The sequence below is a fragment of the Protopterus annectens genome, chromosome 1.part0, assembly GCF_019279795.1.
Source record: "Protopterus annectens isolate FY-2018-M chromosome 1.part0, PAN1.0, whole genome shotgun sequence".
Classification (NCBI taxonomy): Eukaryota; Metazoa; Chordata; order Ceratodontiformes; family Protopteridae; genus Protopterus; species Protopterus annectens.
In genome coordinates, this window is record NC_056725.1 from 1,923,643,481 (window position 1) to 1,923,665,016 (window position 21,536).

The window sequence follows — 21,536 nt, forward strand, 5'->3', positions numbered from 1 at the left end:
ACATGATCCCAGGGGTGAATTTCCTATCTCCCATCCAATCGTCAAGGTTCCTTTTGAAGAGGGCCAAGGAGGCTCTCTGCTTGACATGTATGGGCAGTCTATTCCAGAGTATGGGGAGTCTCTGGGTCAGGAACCTATCCCTCCAGCATGTTTTGTTCATTGTGATGACAAGGTTTAGATCCCTGGAGCATGTGGCTCTGAGGGATTGGGATTTCTTTAATTGGAGCATGTCCAATAGCTCAGGGTCTGGCATTGTCTTGTAAGTTAAGCAGAGATCACCTCTGAGTAGATGATATGCCATAGAGTATAGCTGGAGTTTTTTTAGATGGTCAGCATAGGGCATCTGCTTTAGGCCTGTGATTCTTTTAGTGAGGTATTTCTGCGGACATTCCAGCTGTTGCAGATGTCTTGTGAGGTACATACCAAATGGGGCATTGTACTCTATAACCTGGTCTAATGAGAGATGAGTACAGTGGGACAATGACCTCCTTTTTTCTGGATGAAAAGCCCTTAGTGATGAGGTGCGCCACATAGAAGGATTTCCTGACTGTTGTGGCGATGTGGTTATCAAAGGTGAGACCACTGTCCACCTGTGTCCCTAATTATCTCATCACACTTTCAGTGTTTAGTGTACTGCCACCTATGTGGTAATTCATGGGTACATGTTTTTCCCAAAGGGGAACACTATACATTTCTTGGCATTAAGCCTGAGCCTATGGCTCTGGCACCAAGCATCTGTTTCTGTAAAGCCCTTTTGTAGAATATCCACATCATTTGGGGATTCAGTAATGGATCCCAGTTTGCAGTCATATGTGAACTTTGTTAGCTAGAGTCCCTTAGTGTTGGCTTGTACTTCAGAGAGTAGATGGCAAACAAGAGCGGCCCCAGGACTAAACCCTGAGGTACTCCACTTGTCACTTGTCTGGAGCTGGATTTGGAGTCGGCTACTTTTACAGTCTGAATTCTGTCAGTAAGCCAGTTGGCAACCCATCAAGCGACAGGGAGTTATGCCCAGCTTAGTAAGTTTATCTATGATTCCAGAGTGGGAGATGGTGTCAAAGGCCTTGGCAAGGTCCAGATAGGCTGTGTGGACTGCCTTGCCCTTATCCACAGCTCTGGATACTGATTTGAAGAAGTCAATCTGGTTCAGGAGACAGGATTGGCCCTTCACGAACCCAAACTAGGTGGGGTCCAGTGTTTGAAGTTGCCAATGTCTTTGTTTATAAGTTCCATGATAATGCATTCCATGCCCTTGCAGATCAGGCTCATCAGACTGATGGGATGGTAGTTCCCAGGATCCAAGGTAGATCCCCCTTTGTGGAGTGGGATAACTGTAGCTGTGCGCCACTCAGTGGGCATGAAGCCTGAGGTGAGGCTATGATTAAACATGACACTTAGGTGAGGTGCCACTTCATTTTGTAGTTCATGTAGTACACAGCCCGGGATGTCATCTGGTCCCATGGATGCTGTATTCTTAGCTTTGGAGAGTGTGGTTTCTACCTGTGTGGCCATGATAACTGGAATTTAGCAATCTTTTGGTATTGACATGGGCCCTTTAGGGGTTGAGAAGGGTGTAAAGTTGGCACTAAATTGATCTGCCAGGATATTGGCAATAACCTTGGGATCAGTATATTTAATACCATTCTGTTGTAGCTCGGAGCAGATCTGAGCATTGCCATTTAGATTCTTGACATAACTATAGAATGCCTTGTGGTTTTCTTTGGAATCTTTGGCAATTTTATTTTCGTAACTAGCTTTGGAGGATTTTATGAGGGATCTCAGCTTCTTACTGAGGCTGGTAAGGGAGTTTTTTGCATTCTGGGATTTTCCTCTTTTCTGCAACAGTTTCTTCCTTCTGTTGCATAGTTTGTTTATGGCAGGAGACCACCAGATTGGCTTCCTTTTATTGGAGGAGAGTGTCTTGGTTCTATTTCGGATGGCACGATTCATGCATGAGTGGATGTGCTCTTTCAATGCCTTAGTGTAGGATTCAGCACTCGAACTTTCAGATCCCATCTGCATGGATGTCATGAAGTTTGTCGCTTCTGACTTGAGTAGCATGAAGTTGGCTTTGGAGAAGTTTTTTTACGGAGGTTTCCTTACTGGGGGGTGGGGGTGGGATGTGGATGTCAAGGGTGATTTGCTTATAGTCAGAGCTGACCAATGAGGGGGTGACCACTGGTGTGGAGCATCTATCTCCCATGTTGGTAATGACCAGGTCTAGGATATTGGAGCCCCTGGTGGGACAATGGATTAGTTGATCCAGGGCATTGGAATTTATGAATTCCAAGAACCATTGGGAAAAGGTGTTGGTACATGAGTAGTTTTCCAAGTTAATGGCAGGGTAGTTGAAATCACCCAGTATTAGGGTGTTTGGTTGTATCTTAATATTTTCCAGTGTGTTTAGAAATGTGTAGTGAGTATCTTGGGGCATGGTGAGGGATCTGTAGCAAGTTACAATTTGGATTGCAGTCTTACCTAGTGTTAGTTGCACCTGGAGAATTTCAGATGCATTGTGTTGGGCAACTAGCCTGGAGGTGTGAATATCCTTGGTGAATATGGACACTCCTCCACCTTTAGTGTTTCGGTCATGGTTTGGTGGCCGAAAAGTGTGATAAGAGTTGTAGCCTGGTATTGCAGGGGTGCTCTCTGGAGCGTTGAACCAGGTCTCAGTTACTGTACATATATCAATGTTCTCCATTTTTAGGAGTGCCTCAAGAGAGTGCATTTTGAGGTTTAGACTTCTAGCATTGAGTAGCATTACCTTCAGATTTTGCATGCTTGTATCTGTTACGGTGGTGGTGTTGTCCTTTGAACCTTGCCTAAAAAGGCACTATAGGTGTGGCAAAAGCTTTAGCCAGTAACCTGAATCCCAGGGGTGACAGGTGCAGACCATCTCTGGCAAAGTCTGCTGATGTAATCAATAGGCTCCATTAGGACCACACCTAATCCTTGTCTGGCTTCATGATTCTTACAGATTCATTCAAAAGTTGATTTTCTTCTTTTGTCAAGTTATGGAATCTCTTTTTTGATGATTTTATGGATGGCACTTGTACATCCACTCCGTCGTTCTTCTCAGAAAATGCTAATATACAATGTCAAGGTGGATTAATCACAGTCCTGCACTACGATGTATGGTACATCCACTGCTAAGCTGTTAAATAAAAACAAGGAGTTTGATTTTATTTCAAAAGCTAAGCAAGGTCAGCTCTGGGTTGTGTTTAGAATGGTAACTGTTCTGAAATATCAGTTTGTTTTTGTTGTAAGAAAAAGATGTTTTTAATACATACATTTTCCTTTGTTATATAATATTTTATCATCACAATTCATTTTAATATAATTCAAGGGCATGTTATTTGAAGAGTTATCTGGAGCATTTCTCCCCGGGCCTCCGCTGAAAACAGGCTCTGTGGAACCTAGTCGGACTTTCCCGGTCAACAAATGATAAATAAATTTGCACTCACACGTGACTTAGTATATATACATGCTTTGTTAACGTTTTTAAATATTTATGTATCTTTTAACAACAGAGGTCAGCTGGTATGTGATTATTTAAATTGCTTTAAATAGAGCACTTGGTGCTGTTTTTAACAGATTCTGATGAACCTGTATACAGACAAAAGAGCTTAATTATAATAAAATGTATTTCTGCTTGGATTATCCTAGTGCATCTCATCTTGTCAGCATGGTTGCTGTATTTTTTGGTTCCTGGTTAACATGCTGAGTTGTGGAACAACATCTGCAATGTAGAACAGTTGTACTATCAACTTACCATAATTGTAAATGTTCAAATATGACCTTGAATTTTTAAAAAATGCCTAACCACAGATAACCATCAGTGGGTTCCCAGTACTGATTCACTGCCTTGCCCTTTGACTTGTCTACTGCCTGGCTCCAGTAATTGCTTTTTTTCCCTGAAACAAAAGTATTCACATTAATCCATATGTGTACAACTATGTCATCTAGGCTACACCCCTAGAAGACATTCAGGATCAGGAGAGTCTAGAAACTACAGTCAACAATTTCCAGTCCATTGGACTTTCTCTAAATCTTCTAAATTCTCACCTTTGATCCACAAGATGAGTTTTATTTCTAGGAACACTACTAGGTAAAGAAAAGCAGAAATAAATCCTCCCTGAGAACAAAATCCATTTCTGTCACAGTATTTCGGAAAGATTGCCAAACCAGATCCCTACTAGAGAGTTCTTCAGAGTCTTGGGATACATAGTTATATTGATAGTTCCCCAAGCAAGATTTCATATGAGCAAATTTCAGTGGCAACTGCAAATCAAGTGGTGTCAGCATGCCCAGTCATTGCAGTGGCCCATTCCATGTTACCCTGCATCATGAACAAATTCCACTAGTTGATAGAACAGCTTTTCCTAAACCTGGAGGTACTCTTCAGTTTGAACCCAGACCTTCAGACCCTCACAACAAACTCTTTAGACCTGACTTGGGGTGCCAATTTTGGTGGATCTGAGAATTTAGTGGATTTAGGAAAGCACATTTAAAATGAAGGACATCAACATAAAAAATGATGGCAGTGATTCTAGCCATCAAAAGCTTTAAACCTATATGGCAGCAGGAGACTTTGCAAGTCCAAGCAGACAACACCACAGTGATGTGGTGTATCAACAAGCAAGGGAAGGACACATTCTTGCCTATTGCACAGACTCTTATGCAGTTATGGGAGCTAACCCAGGAGTGGGGTTTAACCCTTATGGCCATGTACATTTCATCCCAGGAAAATGCATTAGCAAACCAGCTAAGCACAAGTGGATCCCAATGAATGACTGTTGAGCACGTATATGTTCTCAGACGTAATCCACACATGGGGTGTGCAAGCCATATACTTTTTAGCTTCTCCAGAAAACAAACAGTTGAGAACATTTTGGCACCAGGATTCCAACGCATGAGGCCTGAGTAGCAGATGCCTTCTCCATAACCTGGGCAGGTCTGTTACTATATGCTTTTCCTTCAGTACATTTGACCCCCAGTGTATTATGAAAGGTAAAAGAGGACAGTCCAAAACTGACATTGATAGCACAATTTTGGCCTAGGCAGCATTGCTCCTCTCTTCTTCTGAGTCTGGTAATAGAAGATCTGGTTCTATTACCTGCTATCTCAATGTGTGGACCTCTTGGCTTACAACAGGGGCAGAGGTCTTTGATTTACCCCAACTTACAGACACTAAGAATGACATTGTTGATGACATAGCACGTATCCTATCCTTTTTAGGCACATGTTTTCTGAGGACATGCTAAAAATTTTGAGGGAGGCCAGGAAACCCGACACAAGGAAATCTTGTATATCAAAGAGGAAAATGTTCTCTCACTGGAGCTGTTGCAGAGAACAGCAAACTCAGCACAGGTGTTTCTGGTTCTCAGATATATAACAGATATGTACAAAAGACCATTCTTATGCCTGCCTTAATGGTCCATGGCACAGCAATTTCTAAATGTATGCCTCTGGACTCACCTTTCTAATCCCAATTGTCAGTGAAATACTTCCTTAAGGAGGTCCTGCAAATGAGACCTTCCAAAAACTAGGTCTCTACCATGAGTTCTCATTTATTTTTTCTGGAAATGTGCACACTTTCTCCATTTGAACCAGCTACTTCCACCCCCCCCCGGATATGTTTCTCTTGGAAGATTGCCTTGCTTGGTAGCCCTGACCTCACTGTTGGGGGGGGGGGGTAAGGGGGGCATAATCACAGACAGAAGGTACAGAGTTTTATTCTCACCTTTGGTCACCAACTGATTATTGGCTAGACATGTAATAGCCTAAAGACTGATTGCCTAGAGTTTATCTAGGAACCTATATTTCCGAATTGCAGACCCTAATGCATTAAGATTGTGTCTCAGCTCAAAGTAACCCATCTTTTATGTCTAAGGTGATTACATACCTATCCTTGAACCAGGCTATTCAATTCCGTGCATTCTTTCCATCTCATCTGAATAAGTGGGAAGGTATTTTGCACTCCCTAGATGTTAAGGCAACACCCTGACCCCATGTGTTATAAAGGGAAAAGGGGCTGTGGATGGACAGATGGATACAAGCCTATTCTACATCTAGTGAGAGATCATTGTGTCAGGGCCCCAGCTACTACCAGAGCCTTCCTCAGATAGGTAACCCTACTCAGGCTATCTTGTGTTACCTGATCTTTAGTGCACACCTTTGCAAAGCATTACAGTCTAGTTAAGATTTTCATGTCCAATGGACAAGTTTCACCACAGCCAGTCCCATAGGGACTTGTGCCCTCTGCACCTTCAATAGATTACCCACTCTGTGGTCCATGAGATCTAGGAGTCATCTCAACAGTCAGTACTACAGCAGTGGACATAGAGTGGTCAGGAACGTTAGTGCTGCAAAGATCACCAAGGTAAGCTGAAAGTATTTTTTCTGACTATACTAAACATCTCATTTCTATTTTTTCTGCCTGTGCTGAATCAAGATCCAAGGCTGATGACCTGCTTATGTCTGTCCATTTCTGCTTTGATTTGTAGACAATGTGCCCTGATGTGTTTTCTGGCCCATGGGGAGGAAGCCATTGCAGAGATTCCTCAGTCCAGACTGTCCGTTCTTGCAATTGCTCTCCAGGTAAGAACTAAAAGAAGGAAATGTCAAGCTGCTAGCTTTGAAATGAATGAGCATCGTTTTAGTTAAAAAAAAACTACATTAAAATCAAAATGTGTTCTTGTATTGTCTATAAAATGGATCTTTGTCAAGAAGACTGGCAAAGAAGCTGCTCTCCTATGTAATGCTTTCACCCAACATTTATGTTCAAATACCTGGACAAAAGATAGCAGCTCAAAGGTTATTAAAGTATAAAAACAGCAACATCAGAAAACAAGTACACACTTCTGAATGTCTAAACTAAATTGGAGTAAAGTATTTTTAGTAGATGAGATTTATCACATTTTCTACAAACCACAGAAACGTCACCAGTCACATCAGTGTTAACTCCTTGCAGCCTAGTGACACCTCTGAGTGGTTCTGCTTTTGCATCCTACTGACACATCTAAGCATCTAATTTGGCCTGCCCATATTTGCTTTAATAATTCCAAAGTTATGCTGCATACAAGTTTTGAGAGGTCATCTTAAACTTACTTGATGAGCAATACAGCTGCAATGATATTTGACCTCTGCCTAGTGCTGCTTACGAGATATTAGTGTTCATATACTATTTATTTGTGTTGTCATGATTTTTCATATTTTCTAAATATCTCAATAACCAAGTAACACAGGCAAAACTACATAGCCTCATATGAAAGCTCACAGCTGAAGATACAAAATGCTGCTGACAGTATGTGTGTAGCTTGGATGGTTGCTAAGACATTACAAAACTAATATTTACAGTTTTTATTATGACACATACAATCCAGTTCAAGACCTAGAATCTAATGAACAGTACCACTGTAAAGATGTTTGTGCTAAACAGTTTGAAATTTATATTTCTTTAGTAACCCATATGGCCTCAGAGATATGAACATTTGTTTGAAATGTGAAGTTATAACTTGATTTTGTAAAAAGCTGAGGATGCAGACAATAGAAGTTAAGCATACAAACTTCCAGAGCTCCACTGGAGTGAATGAGTTAAATATTTTTTGCCTTCACCTTGATTTTATTTTCTAGGCAAGAACAGCTTGTACAAATATATTTTTGATATCTGATATCAAGTGTCCATGGAGGAGAAATAAAGATAACTGCAGATTTCTCATGGAATTTGTATATCAGGGAAACTGTAATCTTTTGTTTCCTTTGTAGATATATGTGGCTTTGTGATTGACGCAAATCTCTTTGGCTTCTATACTGAGTTTCAGAATATAATAGATATGAGCAGATAGAAAAAAGGCAGACAAGCCAGTAGGCAGTAATATATAAAGACATGAAGAGCATGGGAAGCATTTCTCCAATGTTTAGCTTCATTATAGCCATACAGTCTTTTGTTGGTGCAGAAGATTAAGCCCCTGAGTTGTAGTTCTTGTGGTACTGGGTTTGATCCCCTCATTTGCCTACTGTGTGACTTTAAGCAAGTCGCTTAACCAGACACTGGTCCTGGTCACCCCTGAAAAGGGATTGTGTATGCAGTGGGCCTACCTGGTTAACAAGTGTGTTTCAAAATTATTATATGTAAGATAAGAGCAATAAATATTTTGTATGCAGCCTTCCAGTCAGGATGATGTGTTAATATTCATTCAGAGTTTAGGATAGTAAGCGACTCTCTTAATATGATGTGAGCTAAAATGGCTGCACTTCCTGAAAGTTTTCAGCTAAGTACATGTACCTCAATGATACACAAATCACAGATTCACAATCAGTGCATCAGCAAAACTGTAGGTAAAAAAATCAGCTGTACAAGAGGGCATCAGTTTCTTGCAGCTGTGAGTAACTTCAAGACTACAAATATCAGAATAAAATAATTAATAGCAGGTATTGCAGGGACCCGCACTACATGAACCAATCTTTGTTACCTCTAGGATGTTGCAATCTACAAAAACTACAAAGTGGAAAAAGCTACTTTGCTAACTCTGAGATACGATATTACACTTTAGTTTCAGGAAATTGTGTATGTGTGTATATACTCATGAACCTGTGTGCGTGTGTATATCTAGCTCTATATATATATATATATATATATATATATATATATATATATATATATATATTTAGGATTTATCGTAAAAGACCGAAGAGGTGTTTCAGCGAACACCTCTTGGTCGACACGTAATGAGCGAATGCACTAAAGCACGAATGCTCAAAACAGCGGTTTCTTCCCCTGGGAAAGAAACCGCTAGCACAAGCACACACACACACACACACTTTAAAACATAACATGGGGGCTGCGCCCCCACACCCCCCAACTAAATATACCAACTCCGAGAGCATTCATGCTTTAGTGAGTTCGCTCATTACGTGTCGACCAAGAGGTGTTCGCTGAAACACCTCTTTGGTCTTTTAATATAGACCCATATACATATTATATATATATATATATATATATATATATATATATATATATATATATATATATATATACATATATCATTATTTATTTATTGCTTTTGTAGACTGGGATAATCAAACTGGACTGCAGTAGTCCTTTTTCAGTGGAGGCCCAGGGAGAAAAGCTCCCAAAGCTCCCATAACAAAATTGGCAATGCTATACAGCAGAGAAACATGTAAAACTTAAAGTTACAATATGGACATAAAAAAAAAAAATGAAAGACAGGCATACTAGAGAAAATCTGCAATCAGTAAAGTATGCTGTTATTATATATTTAAAAAAAAGACAAACTGGTGTAGACAGAGGGGTTTAAAATGTCAAATTTTAATTTTACATTTATGCATAGGAGATATAAGAGAAAGGAGGTGTGGGCGATGTAAGAAAGAGATGGGATGATAAGAATAGAAAGCAAAGTGTAGGTGAGGAAAGGTGAGCAGAATATATGTTTGTTAGGTGATGTAGACAAAAAGAAAGTTGTAGTGAAGTTGAGGGAGGTGTAGAAGGTAGTGAGTATGAGTTGGAATTCTGCTGCAGAGAAAACCTTGCTGGATGGGGAAGTGAAGACAAACAAAGTGGCAGTTAGGATGAAGGGATATAAAACAGTAGGAAACTGACATTTAGAATTTGCTTTGTTGAGGTATATTGTTGTGTCTTTCGGCTTTTCCTGGTTAGAGGTCGCCACAGTGGAACTCTGGTCCGCTAATGATTGGCAGTAGATTTTTACGTGCCGAGTTGCCAGCCCTGACGCACAACTTTCAACAAAGGTACGCCCATTCACGCATGTCTCCTCACAGGAGACGCTCTAGCTGAGGATCGAACAGGGCAACGTCTTACTATGAGGCAACAACGCTACCGCAGCACCACCACCGCAGTGCTTTGTTGAGGTATATGAGAGTAAGAAATGAGTATAAAGGCCATGGTATTCTAGCCTGGGGAGGTACAAGAGCACAGCCAAGTGTTTTTCAAGTGCCATTTTAGACAGCTCATGAATCTGGATAGTTGGCTTGTTGTCAGATGGTAGAAGGAATATAATTCCAGATTTTAGAGATATAATTTGAGTACAAGGACATATCGGCAGAGTTGTGTTTTTTCGTTATGGTTAATAGGGACTTGTTCATGGAGTGTAGTGACTGTGTATTGGAGTAAGCTTCCACTAAAGCTTGGAGTGCAGGACAGTTTTGAGGTTTGTAGACCGTATTATGAACATTTGCTAAGTGGGTGATAAAGAGGTAATGCAGAAATTCTAGCCCACCTAACAGTTTTAAGGCTAAGCATTGGTGGGATTTAGCAGATTCACTAGGTATTTAGCAGATTTGTTATTGGGAAATTTAAATATTTTATTATAGCATTGTTCAATTTTTGCTATTAGAGATTGTTGAAGGTTAGTGTTGATGGGGCAGCTTATAGTAGTGAAGGTAAGAGATATCCAGAGGCTTTTTTTGGCATTGCTAGTTAAAAATTGTTTGCTGCAGCAAATATAGGAGTCCAATTTTTCTGTAGGTTTTCTTGATAGCTTGTTGTATTTGCATACCAAACTTCAGGTTGTTATCTATAATGACACCAAGTAGCTTTGTATGGGACACAAGTTTGATTAGAGTGGTGTTTGATGACGCGATGGAAACATTACTTTGTTGCATATACACAGATTTGGGTGTAAAAAACAATAACTGGCTTTCACAGCATTCACCAGGAAGTGAGAATTTCTTAGCCAAATTTATATAGAACAAAAAGCTTTGTGAGCCTTTTCCTGAAGTTCTTGGAGGGATTTAGCTGTAGGTATCAGTGCAGAATCATTAACATAATTAATGGCAGCTAGTTCATTAGTAGCAGCATAGAGGTCATTAATAAAAATATTAAAAAGTATGGGGACCAAGACTGAGCTTAGTGGCACTGTTACTAAGATGAGCAAAAATGGCGATTGTTCTTTCTGCCATTGTAGCCTGTTAGAAAGGTAGCTATGAAACCAGAAGAGGGAGGGTGTGTCAAAGCTTAGTCGAGAATAGTCTGTGGAGAAGAACCTGATGAGATACAGTGTTGAACACCATAGATAAGTAAAAAAAAACAGAGAGTAAACAAAGTTTCCAGAGTCCCTGTGAAGCTTACAAAATTAAGGAGAGCTCTGGTGGCGCTGCAGTGTGGCCTGAATCATGCTGGGGATAGGATAGGAGGTTGTTATCTATTAAACAACTGAGAAGCTGAAACTGTGTACACATTTTAAGGATTTTAGATAATGGAGACTGAATAGCTATAGGGCAGTGATTACACAATTCAGTGGAACCTTCTCCTTTGTAAAAGGGAATAATTAGTGACTGTTTCCAGACAATAAGTACATAATTTTCTTGGACAGATTTGTTTATGAGGATAGGGACTGGGTATGCTACAGGGTCAGCAGCCATACTAATGTATTCTAAGGGAAGCTTTTCAGCAGTGAATGCAGTGTGTTTTAGCTTATGAAGTAGTTTTTGATAATGGAGATGGAAACTGGGTTGATGTGGAAGTCAGGGATTTTAATGGATAGTTCTTTTGGAATGAAGGGGGGATAGGTGAGTGGTTGTTTATGAGAGGGGTGACTGAATGCATGAAGTGCGAGTTGAGTTGCTTAGAAATAGGTTCAGTATAGTTGCTAGTAATAGGGGTAAGTTGTTAGTGGAGGACCAGAATTGCTTGGGCTTCTTAGTGTATGTATCTAGGACTGAAGTGTAGTGATTGTTTTTTTTTTTTATCTGATTGAGTTTCGGTGTGGCTGCAGAGCTCACCAAAGTTTTGGGGACTGAGCTCTGTTCTGCTATGAAACCAAGATTTCCGGACTTTGTCTCTGGGTCTCATGAGTTATTTAGGAGTTTTTGGGAGTTCAGGGGCAGGATGAATTTGGCTCGTTTGTGTAAGGTTGTGGCTAACTGTTCGAGAAAAATGTCATTAAACTATGCAACTGCTGCCTGCACTGGGAGAGATGTTATCAGATCTCAGTTGCAAGCTTTCAGTATTTCAGTGAATATATCTTTGCTAAAGTGAGCTAAGCTCTAGACATTGTTTTTGCGATGGTTGTTTTGGGGGTTAGTTGGCAACCATTTAAGAAAAACTCTGAGGTGATCACTCATACAGTGTGGGAGGGTATCACAGAATATCATTTTACTTGGGTCAGATGTGAGGGCTCTGTCTAAAATTAAAGATCTATTGGAATGTTTCCTGTATTTGGTTAGAGAGGCAATGAGTTGCATGAGGCTGTATATGTTTTAAGACAGAAGTACAGTTAGGAGCAGGAAAAAGATTGCCAATCAATATTTACATCATCTGGATGATGGTTTCTTGGTTGATATTTCTGGATAGCCAAGACAGAACAGTGACAAGACAGATATTTTTGTGATCACTGATTTTTAACAGGAAAATGAGTATTTCAGCATTGTTAAAGGAAGGTGGGCAGACTGAGGACACCAAGAGAAGCGGTGGATTATTGTATAGAACTGCTATGCCTCCAGCTTTTTTGAGTGATCTGTCTAGACATAAAATGTTATAGCTTGGGGGAAGTATTTCATCATTTTTAATATTGGGCTTTTACCAGGTTTTAGTCAAAACTAAACTATCAGCATTATGAAGTGTACTCCAAGGCTGTAGGTCATGTATTTTATTACATATGCTTTGGGAGTTCATGTGCCAAGGGAGTAGGTATGAATAACAGTTACTGAACTAAGGGGGAAGTGGTGCTGGGGAGAGTGGAAGGATGGGTCCCTGTGTTTGGGTGAATATCGCCAGAGGAGGTTAATGGTTTGGCAAAGGTTGGGTAAGGGATGGGGTGTTCAGGTTTGTTTCAATGTTTAAGACTAACGTTGAATAAATATACATATATATATATATATATATATATATATATATATATATATATATATATTTATGGATCTACTTCATTTCGTTGAAAACTCATTTAGTTGAAACTCAGATAACTGGGACCAATTGACTGAACTCTCACTTCACTGAAAACTCATTTGACTGAAACTCATTCCGTCAAATGGTATATGCCCTTTTCCCCACTGTAGTGTGATCCTGGAGTTTGTATATATAGTAAGGAGTGGTGTAGGGGGCACAGCCCCCCACATTGGGGGGTGTGGGGGGCATAGCCCCACCCTATTTTATACATTTTAAACCATAGACATGTATACTTAAATCCAATGAATAACTCGTTCCAGAAGATAATATATACCCAAACTATGTGGGGGTATGTCCCCCACACCCCCTTATGTGGGGGGCTGTGTGTGTGTGTGTGTGTGTGTGTGTGTGTGTGTGTGTGTGTGTGTGTGTGTGTGTGTGTGTGTGTGTGTATATATATATATATATATATATATATATATATATATATATTGTTGCAGCTCAAAATATCAAAAGCACATTTGACCAAAACAAACCTCAAATGACTGAATGCACATTTTTACAATGTTTAATAGCAGGAGTATGTTGGAAACTGAATGTCTGAATGAAAAGGTTATAGTGGTTGGTGTGTATGTGTAAGTATTAGCAGGTTAGGGTTAGGTAAGGGGATAAATTTACTGTTTTACATGTTTAATGGTCTGTGTGTTCTGTATCCTATTGTCTTGTGTAGTGGTACTGTTAGACAAAAGGGTTTTAGTAACATAATGTGTAGGGTTAAGTTTGGGGCAGGGGTAGATTTGGGATTAGGAATAGGGTTTGCACACATCAGTAGGCTGGTTAGGGGGATAACACCCACTGTTGTCTTCTGCTATTTTCTCAGTACACTATATCTATCTATTTATATGATTTTATAGTTAAATGATTATATCATGTAACGGTGAAAATACTAGACAGGGAACAACCAAAAAAACAGGAAAAAGAAAAAAAATGTAATAACAGTGAATATTCATTTAATCAAAACACCTAAGATCAAATGCAAAGTAAAACACTGCAAGTGATCATGCCCTCTTGGACCATTAGTCATACATACTAAGCCTAATCCTAACCCCAACCCTGCCCCCCCAATCATATACTTTACCTTAAAAAAACTCTTAACATTACCACTAACAAAGATCTAGTGGTGCCATCCTGTTTTGGCTGTAGCAGACTCTGTCCTCGTTTCCTTGAGGGTGAGCGAAATGGAAAAACATTTTTTTTTACCTAAGTATGTCCAGCCTTTGTGCACCTTTACCTTTGGTATCCTTGGTTAGTGGTGGTGGTGGTCTGCTGGATGTTAGCTTGTTTACCTGTCTGGGAGTTTAAAATGGGTTAGTAGAACCTCAGTCAAATCATCACGTAGTATAGCAGGTTAAAGAAGGAAATCTGAGAGTCGTTATTGTAATCTGTAGCATTCTTTATCTCAGACAGATAAGCAGTGCTCTAAACTTTCTGATTAACAACTGTTAGTCAGAGGGTATTTAAGTGTTCTGAATATGGGCATACTCCTCACCTGCCCCTGTTTATAGGTACACCAAGTCTGGTTCATTTTGCTGAGGTCATAGAAGTATGGTTTAGCTGGGATTGGTCCTGATCTTAAAAGTTCATATTACATTATTGTGTCACATTTCAATGCAAAAAATAAAAATCATGGCAGCAACGACACTTAACTGTTGTTATAACTCTCTCTTAATCCGTATTAAAGCTTATTTTGTTTAATAAATTCTTTCTCATCATTCTCCATCCAGTCTTTTGTGCTCTGAGTGTTGAAAAGGACATCCTTACAGGGTAACCATTTTAGAGTGAACCCCAAAATACAGAGGATAAATGGCTAAAAGAACAAACTTACATATACTAAGCCTGAGATGCCATTTCTTGGAATATTCCCTTGTCTCTGAGGTATGGCAATCTCAGCACTGGTATATATACGTTATGGCCTTCTTGCAAAAAGAAGTCCTAAGGAGCTAAGTCCTAAGGATCCTCGAGATTAGCTCTTCTCCAGTGTTTTCAATCTTTTTTTTTTGGCATGTCTGCACTTGACATTTCAATAGGGAGCCTCCTTAAGGTGGGTCATTTTGATAGAGTAAGGTGGGTTTGGAAATCTACATCACTTTTGATCACCTTCCTCGAATCTGCCTATTTCCTCAAGTTTCAAAAAAAGAGTAGACAAATTTATTTGGACTTCTTAAAAATCAGTAGGAGTTAGCTTTTGATCATTATCCAGAAAACATGACAGTCATTAGTTTGAATGCCATATGCTGTGGGGGAGTTGGGGCTCATATCATCCTTTCATAATTTGTGGCAGGGCTAATTTTGGTTGTAAAACTTTATATAACTATCCAGAATGAATGGTTTTAAAAGTGGTGGGTTCGTTCAGTGAACAGTGGGGGAGGCTTTTCTTGGAAATGACTAGTCTTTGTGGTATAAGCTGTACATTCGCTATAACCTTCCTGGTTTGGTGTGATCATTGGGTCTCACTTCTCTTTCATGTATGTGGTAAGGCTAGTCCCTCTTTGCAACCATTCCCTGCAGTAGCACAGTCAAATTTAAACAATGCAGGAGAAATGGTGGGTTAGTCCAGTGAGCTGTGGAAAAGTCTTTGTTCAGAAAAGGTGAGCCAACTGGGGGTCAGGGCTATTGAGTATGTGTCCTTGAGCTGCTAGTACATGGGGACTTCCTTGTTTTTGTATGGTCCCTGGTCTGTTCTCCTCCTACATGTGCTCAGTTCAGCTTTGTTTCTTCCACTGTAAAGACTGCTACCCTAGACTCTGGAACAAATACCTTCCCTTCACCATAAAAAAGACCTGCAATGTCAGGGAAGATCAAGGAAAGGCAAGTGCCTTTTCCTGATTACACTAACAATGGATTCTTTTTTACTTATGTTAATGCCATTTTGAGATCATTTTATGGCTCACGGTTAGGGTGTTAGGAGTCTTGCGTAGTTCTCTTTGGCAGTGATCCAATGTGAAGTATGTCATTAGAGTGTTCTTGAGGTTGGTCCAAAGTAATAAGTCTGAGTGATATAAAAACAGAGTTGAAGAATTCTGAATGATGTCATATTGAGTCACTTGCTCTGGGGATATTGTTCTGAGCCTATGGCTTTTTCATCCCAGAAGGTGGAGGATTTAAAGGAGGAGTTTACCTGAAGGCCATGCCATTCAGGATCCCAGGAGGTATTGGGATTGTGTGGTTGAGGCTGATTTGTGTCCAGGTTCCGACCAGTACCCTTCTGGAACTTAGTGGGTGGTTGAGGTCTTTTAATAAAAAAAATTGGTGACTACGTTTCGTGGGGTTAAAGATGCAAGGATACAGTTGATGTATTTTGTGGTTTTTATGCCTGGTGTCTTTCCAACATTCATTCTTATTTGCCACTTAAGTTTCCAGAATATCATTTTTATTGCTATTTAGTTCCTTGTGATGTACTCAGTCTATAATGTGAGACAGGAAGGTCTGATGTCCTGGGTTGACAGCTGCTTATTTGGTCATGCGGGTTGGTCTGGGTTCCATATCTCATGTCTATATAATGTCATGCTAACCTCATCTTCAGCTTGTTGATTGTCTTTCCAATATAGAATGCTGGGCATCTGTTGCACTGTGCTCTGTATACCACTTTATCTGTGTTGCAATTTTCATAAAATCATCTGGAGTTACCTTTTTTTTGGGGGGGGAGACAGTAGAAGCTGTCTTTGTTGCATATGTATTTGCAACATGTAAAGTTTGGTGGGCCACAGGGATACATGCCTTTGTGGTTGTGATTTTCTTCTGGGTGGTCAGGGCTGTCCACATCATCTCTGAAGCTCCTACTTTTCTTAAATGTAACTTTAAGCAGTTGTAATAATATCTGAATGAGTATTTTGTTTCAGTTGATAATGCACCAGTTGTCAATGGTGGCCTTTTTAATCTCAGGATAGTCTAAAGTGTAGGTCAGATTGATGCTGGAGTTCCAGACATTGCTATCAGACCTTTGGTTAGCATCCCTAAATATTTAATCTCAGGACAGTCTAAAGTGTAGGTCAGATTGATGCTGGAGTTCCAGACATTGCTATCAGACCTTTGGTTGGCATCCCTAAATATTTAATCTCAGGATAGTCTAAAGTGTAGGTCAGAGTGATGTTGGAGTTCCAGACATTGCTATTGGATCTTTGGTTGGCATCCCAAAATAATCTGTTTAGGTTGTCAGCCAGATTATTCAGGATAGGATCTCCTTCATTTTTGAGGTGAATAATGAGTCCCAGAATTTGTCTAAACATTTGCCCTCTGTAACCTCTGGCTAGGAAATCTTTTCCAGTTCAATGATATTTTTAGTGAATGTTTTCAGTTTCTTGGAGTTCTTTAGATTTGATTATATTTCATCTGATTCTTTAGGAATGCATGCTTTTGCTGTGTAGTAGGAGGCTTACTCTAGTGGGTTTTCAATATAAGTTATTTGATTTCTGCTGCTAGGTTTCTAATGATTTTCAGATCTAGAAGGTTAATAGATTCTGTGCTGTAGGTTGTTATGAACTTACGAAAGTTGGATGATGTTTTATGTAGTCCAGAAATCTGTTCAAACTTTCAATGTTGTTGTTCCAAATGATGAATATATCATCAATAAATCTAAGGTAGCATCCCATTTGCTGCAGAATGGGAGTTGTAAATAGCTTGTTCTTCTCATTTCCCTAGAGCTGTATTTACTAGGCTCAGGACCATGACTGTTCCCATTGTGGTCCCTGTCATCTGTCTAAAATAATTTTCTTCAAATTGGAATTAGTCATTACTTAAGAGTCTCAGGAGCCTGCTAATTACTTATGTTTAACCTGGCAGGTCCTCCCATTTTTTGGTGAAGCTTCAGTTACTGCAGAAATCCAGTAATTATGTGGGAGTATTGTGTATAGGGCTTTGATGTCTATGGTGACTAGAATGGATCCTTTTTTGGTTTTGATGTTTCTAATTTTCCTGAGGAAGTCCATTGAGTCCAGAATAAAAGATTTGTTTTTTCCCACTAACGGTTTGATCTGTAACTCTGAATAAATGGATATGAGTTCAATGATAGAGCACCTGCTGGCTATGGCAGATCTGCAAGGGAGGGTCCTCTATTTTCTTGTGGCTTCAGGATACAGAAAATGTTGGTGAGTTTTAAGGTTGCCATAAGGAAGTCATGTACTTTGTTCCCAATCAGACCTACTTCATGGAGGTTCAGGATTTCTAGAATGATTTCCTTGTAGGGGATATTCCCTAGGTCTGTGGCACTGTAAAACATAAGGTTGCTTAGCATTTTCATAATTTTATTGGAGTAGATGCTGTTTTCTGTGACAAGTATTCTTCCCCTTTTATTGTCTTTCATTATTCTTCTAGTTTTACCACTGGTAAGATTCAGTAGAGTTTGGGTTTTGTTTCTGTTGAGGTTGTAGATTCTCCTCTTGGGGGGGGGGGGGTTCTGTTGAGAACTTTTCAAACTTCATTTTCACATTTGTCTTCAAATTCATTGGTGACCGGATGGGGAGGAGGGCAGAAGTTGCTTGTTCTTTTCCATTTGTGTGTGACTCATGCTTTATGGGGTGATCTTGATCTCTTGTTGTGTTTTCTTGTTGTGGAAATAAACCTTTAAGTTCAGTTTTCAGGTGAACAGTTTTAGGTTGATGATCGTACTGATAATGTTGCTTCTTTGGTGTGGTATATAAGTCAGATCTTGCTTGAGTACTTGATGTTCAGCTTTGTTTAGGGGTTCTTTTTTGAGTGGTTTTAAACCTCATGGTGTTTTATTGTGGGTCTCAGTTTCTCCTTCCTTGTCAGTCCATTGTTTTGATTGGGGGTCCCAGAGGTGATTTAGATCCCTCTTCCCCTGCAAAGATTTGTCCCTCTGGTGATAGCTGCCTTGTGGTGATCTCTGTATCTTGGGTTAATAGTAGTCTTGGCAATGGTATGCTGGTGGGGTCTGTTGTGGGGTCATTTGTCTTTGTGGTCATTCTTTGCAGTTGTCCTTTGTGTGTTTTGTCACTCTTTGTGTGAGTTTGTGATGGTCAGGTCCATTTCTTGGGGTGTGGGTCCCTTAGGAAAATAATGTTGGGAATGGTATTTATCATTTGAATGCTGATACTGTTTGGAAGGGGTTGATTGCTGTGCTCACTGCTTCTGGCTTTGGTGTGGTCATTTTCCTGGGTAGTAACTTTTGTTTCTTTTTGGGAAAGTTGGTATGGCTGTCATTTTTCTTTCCTGAGTGTGTCCTCCTTTACCTAGTAACTATGAACCTTTTGCTGATTCGACAGCCATTCCTTATTGCAATACTACCAGCTAACCATTTTTTAAAATGTAACATGGGAAGTTTATTCTCCAAGAGCAGTAGGCACTGAATGTGTACATGAAACACTGAAATGTAAAGATGTTTGCTAGCAGAAGCAGCATTTCATTAGTTACATATCTCTGTAATGTGGAATTATTCAGATCCCTTTTATTCATAGGTTCATAGGTGTTTACTAGGCTAATGACCACAAGGTCCTTTTTAAGCCTAGACACGCATTCCAATCTTGACAAGTTCTGGTACCCTTGACAAGTGTAAGCAGGGGCTTGGGAGATGAAACATTTACAAGCAGGGGCCTGGGAGATGAACCATTTACAGGTTGCTTGTGTCCATTAGAGACATAGGTGTCAAACCAGGGATGAATTTCCTGCTCCCCATCCAGTTGTCCAAGTTACATTTAAATTGGGTTAGGGAGGAACTCTACTTCACATGGATGGGGACCCTGTTCCAGACACAGGGTAGTCTCTGGGATACATACCTGTCTCTCCAGAAAGTCCTATTTATATCACAGGCAAGGTTTAAGTCTTTAGAATGGGTAATTATGGTGTTGCTTGATTTGTGGATATACAGGAGGTCCATCAGAGTCTGGTCTGACAATGCCTTATATGCCAGACATAGATCTTCCTAGGGCCTTGAGGCAGTCTGCACAGGACATTTTATTTACACCCTGTATTCTTTTAGTGAGGAATCTCTGTGGATATTCCAGTTGTTAGATATGCCTGGTTAGGTACATACCAAAGGGAGCATTGTACTCAATGACAGGTCTGATGAATGTTGAATATAGTGGAACAATGACTTACTGGGACCTACATGCCATATCGTTGTTTATAAGTTGTGCAACATAGAATGATTTCCTCACTACTGTAGACACATGATGGCCAAAGGCTAGATTACTGTCTATGTGTGTGTCCCCAAATCCCTGACTAATTGGTCAATTCTAAGGGGTGTGTTGTCAATATGATAGATATCAGGGGTGGAGGACTTCATGAAGGATACTATTATGCATTCCTTGGCATTTAGTTTTAGTCCATAGCTCTGAAACCAGTTGTTTGACTGTGTCAGCCCTTACTGGAGAACATTTGCGTCAGTGTGGGATTCAATGACAGCCCCTAATTTACAATCATCTGCCAATTTAGTCAGCTAGAGACCATTGACATTGTCCTTGACTTCAGAGTGGTCCAAGGACTGATCCCCGAGGGACTCCATCTGTAACTGGCCTCTTTGTAGAAGTGGACTCCCCAATTTTAACTTCCTTGCTCCTGTTTGTGAGCCAGTTGGCTATCCGCCGGGTGATATATGGGTTTGTACCCAACCTCTTGAGTTTGTCAACAATGCCTGAGTTGGGTATTGTGTCAAACGGTTTACCTTTATATTGCTGGAAGCACATCCGATGAATGTGCACATACGCAAACCGTTTCCACAAATTTCATCCAACCAAACTCTCTAAACTTCGAAGAAACAGCAAAAGTCAACATTTCCAACTGCTCACAGTTGAAACAAGTGCTACCACAGGTCAAAAAGGAGGTGACATTTTGTTATTTGGAACATTGGCATTCGCAGTTTTGTGAGGTCGCACATTGCAGTTCACAGAAGCTGTTTCAGGGCTATAGGCAGACAGAGAGATGATACAAACACACACACACACACACACACACACACACACACACACACACACACACACACATATACACAAAATGCGCTTGCACAAACACCTTAAAACTAGAGCCAATATTAGGTTTTGTAGTGCCTCCTTGTACAGCTCCTTGATCTGGCGCTCCTCTCAACACCAGAAACAATAAAATTCTTTCCTCCAGGTGAAAAACAAAACAAGGTTTTTCAAGCCATGACAACAAATGACATATCATCTCGTAACACCTTGCACCTATGGTGTCTATACGCTTCCCCTCACCCTAAATATATTTCTCCTAAAACTGGTTGAAATTACAAAGTATGTATGTGTAGGTAAATATGGCTGTGTACATACACATACATACATACACACGTATATTGTTGGCAACATCTGACTTTCCTCTTGCTTATAGGGCTGTGACACCCCATGCTGTGCTGTATGTTAAGTTCATTGCTGATGACATGGGAGCATAGTTGCTGTGCAGCTGATTAACCTTAATTTCAAAATAGCATTTTGAAGTACAGTGTAATAACAAAGACTGAAGTACATGTCACCCATGATCCCTTTTCTTCTCTCACCATCGTTGCTCCTCCCTAGCATCTTTGCAACACTGTTGTCCTAGTCCTGGGCACCAAGTCAAGAATGTTACATTCAATTGGCAGGTTGTTTTATAGCCTGCTTAAGTTGTTAGTACCTTGTTAAATCAGTTGTATCTGCAGCAGTGA

The 21,536-nt window shown here is 40.1% G+C and overlaps 1 protein-coding gene across 1 annotated transcript in view; it reads left to right on the forward strand.

Annotated features, from left to right (window-relative positions):
• Positions 1 to 21,536, forward strand: part of AGXT2 (alanine--glyoxylate aminotransferase 2) — a 1,286,299-nt gene that overhangs the window by 876,867 nt on the left and 387,896 nt on the right. The window contains exon 7 of the mRNA XM_044070154.1: positions 6,507 to 6,600. Within this exon, the coding sequence (XP_043926089.1) occupies positions 6,507 to 6,600 (94 nt within the window). The remainder of the gene's footprint in view (positions 1 to 6,506; positions 6,601 to 21,536) is intronic.